The following is a 12534-nucleotide window of genomic DNA, read 5'->3' on the forward strand; positions in this document are numbered from 1 at the left end:
ATAGGGATCACTGTCCTGGGTTGCCTGATGCCCAGCATCTAAAAACAACTGTTTCATATAGTTTTTCAGTTGTTCCAAGCATGAAGGTAAATCTAGTCCCTGTTACTCCTTCTTGGCCTTAATTGGAAGACTTAAAACACCATTTTAATGACTGCATAATATTTTATAGTGCAGAAGTACCATAATTTATTTAACCAGGTTATTCCACTTGGATACTATGGCGAACATCTTTATAGATAAATTGTCGTATGTACCCACGATGACAGATTCTTAGAAAATCAAGATAAATTTACAAACTTTCCTTTGAAGATTTGTACAATTATGAAAAGTAAAAGTACAAGTAGTCCATACATATCAGCAGTTATACTCATTCATGGCTTTACGTAAATTTTCTCATTTAATCTTTAGAACAGCTCTGTGCGGTAGATCTTAATCTACTCTTTTTATAGGTAAGGGCTTAAATGATAGGATGGTTAAATAGCTTGCTCACTCAGGGTCATACAGCTTGTAAACGGCACAGCAAGGATTCAGAATTAAGCATTAGAACTCGAGCCCACACTACCCTCTGTCACCTTAGAGTATGGGAACATGGAAGCTGGAAGTGACCCATTACCATGTATCAGTTATTTATTGCTGTTAGCAAATTATCACATTTTTTGTCTTCAAACTACACAAATTTTTCTTACAGTCTTGGAAGTCAGAAGTCTGAGCTAGATCTCACTGGGCTAAAATGAAGGTGTTGGTAGAGCTGTATTCCTTTCTAGAAGCTCTAGAAGAGAATTTATTTTCTCGCTTTTGATAGTTTTCGGACGCTGCCCACATTCTGTGGCTTGCGTTCCCCTCCATGTTCAACTCCAGCAGTGGCCGATCGCTTGAGTCGTTCTGTCATTGCATGACTCTCTTCTTCTGTCTCTTTCTTCCTCTGGAAAGGAACCTTGAGATTACATTCGCCCATGGACAATCTAGGATAATCTCCCCCTGTTTTAAGGTCAACAGATGAACAACCTTAATTCCATCTGCAATCTGGATTCCCCTTCGCTATGTAATTTCACATTCACAGATTTGGGGGATTAGGAGGTTGATATCTTTGGGGGCTATTATTTGGCCTACTATAAGCCATGAGTCCAATGAGAAGATACTTAACTAAAGGATGAATGAACAAGGAAGGGCCTGTTTTATGACTTTATGACTTCATGTTATAAAAAACCTGTTTGATTATCTTATCCTTCAGCAGAAAAATAATGTATGCTCAGTCTCTCCTCTCTGCTTCTCATACTAGGAATCATTTAGTGGTCTTAGAGTGAAACGATTAGTCAGGCTATTCGAAATTTGTAATTTCAGATTTCTCAATGATGTATACATATTTAAGCGATTTAAACTGAACAGTTTTTGAAAAAAACAAATTTATACTCATTCAACAATTATTTACTAAACCCATGTCTTACGGCCATTGTGCCACGTACTTTTTATATGTCATCACATTTTATCCTTACAAAAATCTTAATGGTGTTAATGATGGCATCTCAATTTATAAACGAAGAAACCAGACTCAAGGTATCATAGCTTATAAGACACAGACCTAAGACTTGACACGGGTTTGAGAAAAGGAGGTATTGAGAAAAGGTAAAGAAATCATGATTTGGTAATACATAATCCAACATTTTTACTTAATTGTTTTAATAAATATTTACATAATATTGGTTGTAAAATAATTTTATATAATTTCAAGTTAAATCCATAGTCACCTTAGATATTGGAGTATTGCAGAAATCAATACTATTTTTTCAATCAGATAATCTGATTCCCAAAGTATTACTGTGTTTTATTTTGTAAAATTGCTGCTGTTGACTCTATTCCTTTATGTCATGTGCTTTGAGCACTTTCTTAGTGTTACTCATATGGTTGTGTCACTTACTGAATTGAGTCGTAATGACTCGCAAGTTGAATACATGAATTTTTGTCATCAGACAAATGAGCTATTTATAAAGGAGAGGAATTAGAGAGTTTTCATCTTTGTTCTCGGCACCAGTCATTTGTTTCTCATTTCCACTATTGGATAATAAATCTTTTGGAAATGGGCTCTCAGATGTACATTTCCTTGATAAAGTGCAAAAAGCACTGAATTTGGAGTCAGGAGAACTGGGTTCAAGTCCTAACCTTGCCGTCTACTATCATGAGAGTCTTAGGCAAATTGCTTTCTCTGCAGTTTTCTCATCTGTAATATGTGTGTATATGTATTTCTGGCATTTCTGATGAATGTGATCAGGAACAATGAATTTGCAAGTGCTTTATAAATGGTAAAGTCAGCTTGTTTAATAAGGATTTTTTGCTTTAAGGATTTAAAAATATTTTAGAACTAGAAGGAGCTTTAGTCATCAATTTTTAGCAGTTTTACAGTTGTAGAGGTGTAGATATAAAGTCTACATAGCTTTTTAGTGGAATGATCTAAAAGAGATTCCCTGATCCTATTTTCTTTTTATTATGCTTTCTCCTTTAAGTTACTGTTTCTTAACTCATTTTTATGCAGGCTTGCCCTAACATTTGTGGGTCCTAGGAAAAGCGTGCAAATGGAAGCCCTTATACTGTATGTCAGAATATTTAAATGTTGTAAATAAAGCCAGTAAACTCTTAAATATGTGCTAGCCTTCTTCCTTGACAAAGAGAAGCACTGGTTTGAATTTAGAATTCTTGGACTCTGGAGTTCCACATCCAGAGTGTAGCAGAAGTGGGCCATCGTACATTCCAGTGCCACTATGGTTCCATCGTGCATCTCCAGGGGCCTTGTGAACACACGTGGACTTCTCAGCTAAATAGCCAACCTCCTCCTCCCTCTCCCCATCTCTCTGGCCCAAGCATGCACACTGGCAATATGTATTCCTTGCCAAACAAGGAATTCCTTGAGAAAGCAAACCTAGGGAATACTCCCAGGCCGGCTCTGCAAGTGAGTGTGAGACTGTTTTAGGTAGGAAATTCCTGGGCACCTGGAGCGTGTTCTGGAAGAGTGGGGCGGTAGTATATCCTTTTGGCAAAGGAACCAGGCCTAGGTTGTGCAGCCCAAGGAAGGCATCCCTCTTGCCTGGTCTAAAGGAAGCTGTTTTCTGCATGAACAGTGGCACAGATTTGTGAAGTTAGTTGATGAGAGCAGATGTATTAGGGGGTGTAGGTAGCCTGTGACCAGCAGAATGATTTTTCTCTCTGTGGAAAAATTGTCATCATTATCTGTACTTAAAGCTTTGTTTTTCTCAATTCAAATAGTGTTGATTTATGAAATACTTTTAAGGAGTTTATGGATAACTATATAGTTTTAAATTTTTCTTAGAAACAAAGCTATGTTCTTGAGATTCCAGACTTTAACGTGAAACTGTCCTATGAATATATATGCGTGTTCCAGTCATTGAGTTGTTGTTAGTATGACAGCTGATCAGGACAAGCTATTTTCTCTGCTTTCTTTTTTTTTTCCAATGAAAAATATTCAGTATCCAGAGAAGTAAATGAAAGAATAGTAAATAAATGTCCTTTCACTTCAGTAGTTAACATTTTTCTGCATTTGCTTTATTTTTATTTGTAGATGAGTATGCAGATTTTGTTGGTTTTGGCTGCATAACTTGAAAGTAAATTGCAGTTATTATGAGAATTTACCTCTAAATACGTCATCATACATCTAAGAATGAGGAGATTGACTCACAGTATCACAATGCTTGCCTTCAAGTCACCCATATGTTACTTCATGATGGCTCCAAAGCACAGGAGTAGTGATGCTGGCAATTCGGAGATGCCAGAGAAAGCCGTAAAGTGAGTTCTTTAAGTGAAAAAGTTATGTATGTATAGGAAAAAACACGGTGCATCTAGGGTTTGGTACTGTCCGCAGTTTCAGGCATCCACTGGCTCTTGGAACATACCCCTCTGCAGGTAAGACAGGACTGCGTCACTGAAGTGTCTCCCCCGTTGTTAGGAAGAGTTCCTTTGTCATTTTTGCTTAACATATCCCAGTGGAATGTTTTAACCCTCTAGTTCTGATTATGACTTGAATTAAAAATGTACCCACTCTTAACTGTTTTGTCATTATTAAAAAAGTAGTAATTAAGCCTGTCATACAAATTTTTGTACATTTTCTCATTGCCAGGATGTCCTTTGAGGAACAATGGTCTGTTAACAGCTATGAGTACCTCTCTGACGTTCCTGAAATCTATTGCCTTACTGTTGTTTTAATGAGCTTTCTAAATTTATTCAGAAAAAATGTTGGCTAAGACTAGAGTAAATTACTGGGGTAAATTTGCATAATTTGAGGAAGAAAAGTTAGTTGCTAAGGATCTCTTTTAGATTTCTTTTATTTTGAGGGGAGAGAAGCATGAGGGATTACAAATATTTGAAAACTTTTTGTGATGTATTAAGGGGAGATGTAGATAACAGTACTGTGGGGAGAAACCATGTGGACTGACAGAAATGTAGAGAAGGACACGTTTCATTTTCAGCACTGGATGCCCCTAATGCATATCAGCATCGTACTGATGTTATTAGTAATGATAAGGTTATTGAAACGGGTTCCTCTAATGCAGATGAGAGCCATTATTTCTTGTTTCTTTTTTTAGAATTTTAAATTTTGACTGAAGATGGGAATAAGTAAATTGTACTTGTTATCTAGAAAAATTTTTTAAAAACAGTAATCATGTAGTAAATTCATATGATATGCTTAAAGGAAAATTGGAATGATTATATGAAACTTTGTTATAAGTATTAGCAGATCAGTATTTTTGTCTTTAAAACAGAACCGTAAAATCAGTTTCACACCTACTATATATATAATTCCTTCATAAATATCCAGTCAAAGTTAAAATTTTCCTCGTATTTTAATAAATGTATTCTTACACTTAACTATTTTGGGTAAAATCAAAGAAGGGCCACATATTACATTTGGTTGATTCTGTATTTTAAGTGTCCCTGTTCATTTTTCTTCTATTTTTTTATTTTGGCATTGCATTTAGTCAAGTCTCTTTAAATCTGATTCCCCTTCTTTGTTTTAATTTTTTTTGCTGACGAATCTGAGTCATTGGTAGGGTTTCCCACCTTCCGGATGTTGCTGGTTACATCCCGCAGTACCTTTAACATGTTCCTTTCTCTCTGTGTTTCCTGTAAGTCATGTAATAAACTTTTATTTTTAGAAATACACAATTTTTATGAATATCTACTGTTTTCCCGAACTGCTCTGTGGATGATTAAGAGTCTTGAAGGCACAACTTTTCATAGTATTATTTTTTAAATGTAAAATCCAAGATTTACGATACTAAAAAAAATAAAAGGAATATCATGTTAGCTGCAAGTAGAAACCTGTGTACTAGACAAATCACAAGATGAAAATAAGCCTTTTGCTGTGAACGTGGCAATTCACAGATGTGAAGAAAGCAATAAAGTAATGGCTTCACTTCCATCAAAACTCTAAAAACAAATCTAAGGGTAAAACTCAGAAGACTTTGACAGATTATATAATATGCTCTTGGGTCAATTTTCCCTTCTCTTTTCTCTTTTAAAGCAAGTCTTCATTGGTAGCCTGTGGAAAAAAATGGTATGCAATAAAGAAAAACCTAAAGAAGTCACCACACTAATGTTTGACACATTACTAAAATTAACTACAAATTTATTGTTTTTAGAAGGTCGGTTTAATATGAATTTTAAGTAAATAATGATTATGGCTCTTCTTAAAGGAGATTAAAAACTAGCACACTGGCTTACTATAAACAATTTAAGAGAGCTAAAAGGTCTTGTAAATTAGCTTTATATTTGAGATTACTGTGAGATATTTACTTTGCTTTTGACTGCAGAGCTTTAAACTCCTTTTGGCTTTCATGCCACTTTTCTCCTGAGTCTCATCTTACCATTCCTGTAGTTTCTTTTTCTTTTCCTTCACTGACTCTTCTTCATCAGCTAGCTCCTTGAACTTGGTGTTTTGGGATTTCACTATTGATTCTCTTCTGTTAGTCTACATTGTCTTTCTAGGCAGTAAAACTCGTGCTTGCTCAAGGCTGGCTTTGTCTATTTTTTTATTCTCTTCCAATGGTACCCCCGTCCACCTGGTCCCCTAGGCCTGAAGCGAGAGTCCTCTCTCCTGGGAAAGGTTGGAAGATTTTTTAATTTTAACTACAGTGCAGTGCAGTTTTATCTATGTTTTTGAAAATTCCTTGTTCTGTGTTTTATTCTTACTAAGGAATTATATCTATTTTATTATTTGAGACATTTTATTCCTTTATGTTGTTTTTAAAATATACGAAGTAGGAATTTTATTTTTCTATATATTTTTCCCCAATGGAGGAACTTGTGCTCTGCGATGTCTAGTCATGTGATCATTCTCTTCTTTTCAGAAGTTTATAATTTCCACCCATGTCCATACACTGGTGATTCAGTCATTTTAATTATTTGTATGCAACTAAAATATTTGAAATGGATGGATTCCCTAATGTGGGTGGGTGGGTTTGTGGGAAAATTATTCTGCTAAGAGAGAAGAGACCTGAGTCCCTACTCAGATTTTAACACCTCCTCTTTCTTGCCCAAATCTCTTTGCTGCTTCTCTCATGAAGGAAAAGAGGAATGACAGGTGGTATGAAAATGTTCTAATTTTGTAAGAGGTAACATTCATAAAGGCTAGACGCCATCCTTTTTCATTCTATTTTATTCTTTTTAGTGCTAGACTGGACCCACTAAATGTGATCTGTGTAAATCCTTGAGTTTCCCTAAAATTGAAATAAGATGTCCAGATCTTTCATATATTCCTCTCAGTTGCTATCAAAATAATGTTACATATGATATCTTTATGTTACACTATGGTTTTTTTCTTATAAATTTTAGATATATTGATATGTGCCTTCTATGTTTTTTTTTCCTCATTTAGAATACAAGTTTTGGGGGGATAAGAGCCTTTGCTTTTATTTTTTATTTTTAGACAACTTGCATTTTGAAATGACAACAAACTTCCAGAAAAATCACAAGTGAAATACAAAGAAATTCTTTTACTTTGTATAGAATTGGAGAGTACATTGCAGCTCTGATATTCCATCACCCCCCCAGATTTTAATATATATTTTCTACGGATAAGGAAGCATAGTAGGAAGTGGGACTGACAGGAGGAAAACAAAACAAAATACAATTAAGAATTTTTTGACAGAATTTGATCATTGCTTATTAGGGAAAAAGAAAAATTAACTTTGAAAAAAGTCTGTCAACTATATGTCGTGTGTGCATGTGAGTTGGGAAATGATCGACATTAAAAATGTTTTTAACACCTTATTGTCGATGTATTGTGGGAATATAGTTTTAAAATATTGTAATCTAGTAGCAGAAAAAATATTTGATCGCATTCTCTATTGATATCCGCTGTTAAGATTTATTGTTAAATAATTAGGATTTGGATAAATAATAGACTATTAGAAAGCTTTACAGAAGTGAGATATTGTGGAAATCATCTACGGATCTGTGGATAGCGTTGGTGAGTTAAAGATATTTAAAGAAAGCAGTAAGAGAATCTACATCTTATATACCAGCCCTGACCTCTCTGAGGATCCAGTCCCAACTTTCCAGTTACCAGAGCTTTCCATTTCAAACTCAGTGTGCAAAAAAATGAAACTCGTCATGCACACATACGTACACACCCTTTCTTAACTGTTTATTTTCTCCTTTACCAGTCCTTGGTCTGGAAACCAAATAGTGTATCTTCTTGTTCTTCAGTCATACCCCTCCCATACCCAGTTGATTTCCACCTCTTGGAAAGGGACCTGGAAAAAAACCTAACTTTCATCCTAGCTTTATTACTAGTATCTATGTAGTTTTGAGAAAGTTACTTCTGTGTTCAAATTAATCTCTGAAAATTATGGTATTTAAATCATATAGAATATAGTGGCTGCGTGACCTTGGGCAAGTCACTTCTCTATGCCTCAGTATCCTCATGTATAAAATGAGGCTAAGAGCAGTACATATCTCACAAGATTGTTTTTTGAAGATTAATTGAGTTACTATATGTGTAATATTAGGGATAGTGCCTGGCACATAGTAAGAATAAATGGTAGATCTTATTATCATTACCATTATGATTTTTTAAATTGTTCACCCTCTGAGATCCGGTCTGTCGTTTTGTAATACTGCTCTAAGAGTATCTGTCATTTGCTACTCCTCTTCTCTCTGTTACCACTAGTACAGGATTAAATTAGTTATTTACGTGTAAAATGCTCAGAATAGTGCTGGCACTTGGTAAAGTAAGCACTTGGTAAGCATTAACTCTCGTTATTGGTGGTTGCGTTTTAACATGGACGACCTCTCAGGTCAGCCAGACCCTTTCCTTGCCATTGCTCCTCCTTTGCCTTTAATTTCCTCTCCTGCTGTCCAGATTGGTCTTTCGAGGACACTGTTGGACACTGTTCACATAATGTAGCTTTGTTTTGAGAACTTTGGTGCCTAAAAGGCCTCAGACGACTTGCCAAGACCAAATAAAAAACAGTATTTATGAAAGGTAAACTCGAATTTTGAAGTAGTGAAAAATTTGTTTTAGTTTTTTAAAGGCACTGCTTACTAAAATTGTCTCAATTTTTAGAGAAAGAAAAGTTGTACTGATGATCAAATTAAGGTGGACTTGCTACTTATTTATTTCGAGCAAAGAAACAAAACTAAAATTTTATTTGAAAAACTCAGCAGTTTAGTTAGAATAGAATGTGAGGAGTAAAGGTCAGAAAGTTTGTTTTTTGTTTTTTGGTTTTCCTTGAGATATTTACGTTAAGAAAACTAATGTATTTATCCAGGTTTAAATAAGGAAAATTTTCGTTTGGTTAGTAATTCTTTACAGACAGCTCTCATGTTTTTTGAAAATTCTCAGCTTCTTTTTAGAATTTAAATGAAAATAGCTTCATTTCTCTATTTTAAAAATAACATTGTTGGCTTATTGTTAGAAGAACCCTAAGGAGCCTTATCTAATTTCTTAGAAGTCACTGGTTATGTGCTCATTTGCATGACCTGCTCTTTAACCCTTTGCTCATCTTCAGCTATTTTTATATTTTAAATATTTTAGAGTATCATGGAGAACAGTCTTTTTCTCCAGTAAATATTGTGTTGGATTTTGTTTTTTAATACTGATAGCTACATCAAGCCATTTCACTCACAGTTTTAATTTTCAGATTTTTAAAAGTCAAGTTTTTATGTATATTTTTGAAAACTTGACTGCAGGAAATGGCAGAGTGAGAGTTAATATGTTACATGGAGGGAAGAACAGTCCACTGGGGGTTAAATCGCAGAGTCTAATGGAATAATAACTGGTAGCACCATCTGCTGGCCTACTTCCGCAGAAGGAGTCAGTATTTTTAACGACATCTCTAATATTCATGCTGATGCATTTTGATGCTTTGTGCATTCATTTCTTTCTGTGCTTTGTTGGAATCTGGCTATCTGCTTATAGCTATTGAGGAAACTCAGCTTTTTTAGGAGGAGTTTACAGCCTTTTTACTTCTCTAAATAGGATGAACACTGGATATAAACTTGCCAAGGCAGAAATGTGTTGATAAATTACAATGTGTATTTGTGGAGGGTTGTGCATCTCTTGGTTGCAGCTTGCTAAATAGGCCATTTAGGAATCTTCTTTCAATGCTTTTTTCTTGAGCACTGCTGGGGTGGTGAAAAAGCAGAGGGCAAGCCTTTGTCTGACGCCAAAAATGTCTTCAGTGAAGAGGCCAAGAGGAAGGGTAAGTGAAAGCCTGAATGAGTGGGAGGAGGAGGGGTTCTTTGGGCTAAAAGGCTAATGGGATTGAATAACCTTCCTTATTACTGGCTGCTGCTGCGGGAGTCGTACTGCATCGCCATCTTGAGCTTGTTGCTGTTTTTTCGAGTCTTGGTTATTTGTGAGAGCCTGTAGGCCTTAAGGTGGCATTTTAGTGAGCGATTCTAAACCCTCCTTCCTTTCCCAGTGCTGCAGCACTGCTACGAAACCTTTGATGAGGCAGGTATAGAAAAGATACCCAGTGAATCGCACTGGAATCAGCATGAAAATGTGTTTGGAAATTCCTGGTGGTTTTTTCCTTTGCTATAGTCAGAGGCATGTTTACGGGTAAGAACATAACAAAACTGTGATCTAAGTACATGTGGATGAATGCGTGTTTGAAGAGGATATTTTTTAAATGCTGTTGATCTGCTTCCTGTGATATTGCTAAAATATTAATAATTTTAACGTAAAACTATAAAACTTGTTTTTTTCCAGAATTGCTTGAACAAAATAATTATGATATAGAAAGAGGAAAAAAAAATCCACATTTAACTCTTTCACGGAAAAACTAAAACTTTCTCTAATTTTAAGTATGGGAATGTCTGTTTACTAACTAGCTATGTTGTTGCATACATTGTATATTAAAATGATTTCAGTGATTTTAGGTTCTGGTTTCTTGTAAAGCATAGGCTTTATTTTTCTAAAAATCATAATAAAATATAAAGAGTAGTCACTCTGTATTAAAATTGCTATTTTAAATTTATTTAAAAAATAATTTTCAGAGTTCTGGAGTGAAGAAAAAAAGAATACTTTTATTCCGAATACATAGAATATTTACAGGACAAAATTTGAATCAGCTGTATGTACAGGACAAAATTTGAATCAACTAATTAAGAATGCTGTGAAAATGTCATTGGATCTATATTATCCTTTAACCTTCCTTTTTAAAAGCAGTAGTTGAGCTTTTTATATCTACACTAATTTCCAGATCAGCAAAATGTTTTAATTTAAAATTTGTAGCACGCACATATTTACTCACGTATTTTACTTCCTTAAGCCTAATCTTAAATTTTCAGATGTTCGTGTTGGTTGTTTTTTATGTACTCTGTATGTTGTATAAATACTGTTTTGGTTTCTCTAGCCTCCATCTTCCAAGAAGAATGATGGTTCTGGGACATATACTAAGTTGCAGAATACCCAGGTGAGGATCATGTCTGAGAAGAAGCAGAGAAAAAAGGTGGAATCAGAAAGCAAGCAAGAAAAGGCTAATCGTATAATATCAGAAGCCATAGCCAAAGCAAAGGAGCGCGGGGAGCGCAATATTCCACGAGTCATGAGCCCTGAAAACTTTCCTAGTGCTTCAGTCGAAGGAAAGGAGGAAAAGAAAGGTAGAAGGATGAAATCCAAGCCAAAGGACAAAGAGAGCAAAAAAACAAAAACTTGTTCTAAGTTGAAAGAGAAGACAAAAATTGGGTAAGTTGGTTAAGAATTAAATTTAATGCCTTTGAATTTTTTGTTAAAGTGCAATCTGTCTAGTCTTTTAGTTCTGATAGGTGTGTGATGTGTTTATGCCCACACTGGAACTTTAAAAAGTTAAATACTATATGCACCCTGTTTCTTTTTTGAATAAATTAAGTAATATTCCAGGACCTACTAAATTTCATTGTTCTGTGAACATGGCTTTTGTACATTGATATTAGTAAAAAAATATTTAAAAGGAAAATATTTTGTATATAAAACAGAGAAAGAGAAAACTAAACCAAACTCATATTGCTCTGCCAGTTCCTAATTCACTCTCTTTACAGAATATGTGTTACAATTCTTTATAAGATAACTTTACCTCATAGTTGTACAGCATTGGACGCCTTACAGTTTAGAAACATGAAATACAATATTTTCTCAAACTCACAACCGTGGACTAAATGGAATGGCAAGAAAACTAAGACCATTTAAATCATCAGTTAGCAGCCCTCTGCTCTTCCAGTCTTTCTGATTTACTTTATATAATAAAGAGGCCAGGTGAGGATTAATGCTCCAAGAGAATTATAAGGACAGAGAATTGCTCTAGGAGGGTACATTAATCCTGTGTGTTTTTATTTGACAACTTATCTAATACATTTCCAGAAAATGTAATACATATTATTTTTTCTATAGGTATATTTGCCTTGCATGCAAGGGTGAGAATAACCTAAATCCAACATAGTTTAGAATTGTTTTTGCAGGAATACTGGTCATTTTTTTCAGGCTTTATATGAAAAGTTTCAGATTATTTATTTAATTTATTTTCTTTTTTCCACACAAGAAAGTACACAATAAAGAATTCTCTTATTATGAAAACCTTCATTTTTTAAAGAAATTATTAATATATTTTGTGGCTATTTAGAACTAACAGTTATGTAGACCAAATTCTCAGCATTTGAAATGAGACCACCAAGCTGAATTATATTGTTAGATCCTGATGCCTTTCAGTCCAGACCATTAAATAACATGGGCTCTCTTACCATAATAGAGCAATAATTAATATTATTGATTTTGTTATTTTATTGCAAAATAAAATAACAAATGACAGCTAAACAATGACAGCTAAAATTAAATTCGAAAGTTAAATTTCTGCTTCTTTTATATTTAAAGGTTTTGGTATGAAAGTATCTTATTTTTCCAGTATATGTCTAGTTGTACTTTAGGAAACCTCATTGAATTCTTTAATGTATTGAAAGTTAGCATAATTAAAGTTTTTTAGTTTTATCTTACACAGAGGTATAGGCAAAGTCGTGTATAGTTCTTGGAAGGGAATTAAAAAACAATAC

The 12534-nt window shown here is 34.5% G+C and overlaps 1 protein-coding gene across 1 annotated transcript in view; it reads left to right on the forward strand.

The window, feature by feature from the left end:
• Positions 1-12534, forward strand: part of CHD9 (chromodomain helicase DNA binding protein 9) — a 118022-nt gene that overhangs the window by 24925 nt on the left and 80563 nt on the right. Inside the window, 1 exon segment of the mRNA XM_015586934.2 lies at positions 10869-11200. Within this exon segment, the coding sequence (XP_015442420.1) occupies positions 10869-11200 (332 nt within the window).

This window comes from Pteropus alecto, unplaced genomic scaffold (genome assembly GCF_000325575.1).
Source record: "Pteropus alecto unplaced genomic scaffold, ASM32557v1 scaffold123, whole genome shotgun sequence".
NCBI classification, from domain to species: Eukaryota; Metazoa; Chordata; class Mammalia; order Chiroptera; family Pteropodidae; genus Pteropus; species Pteropus alecto.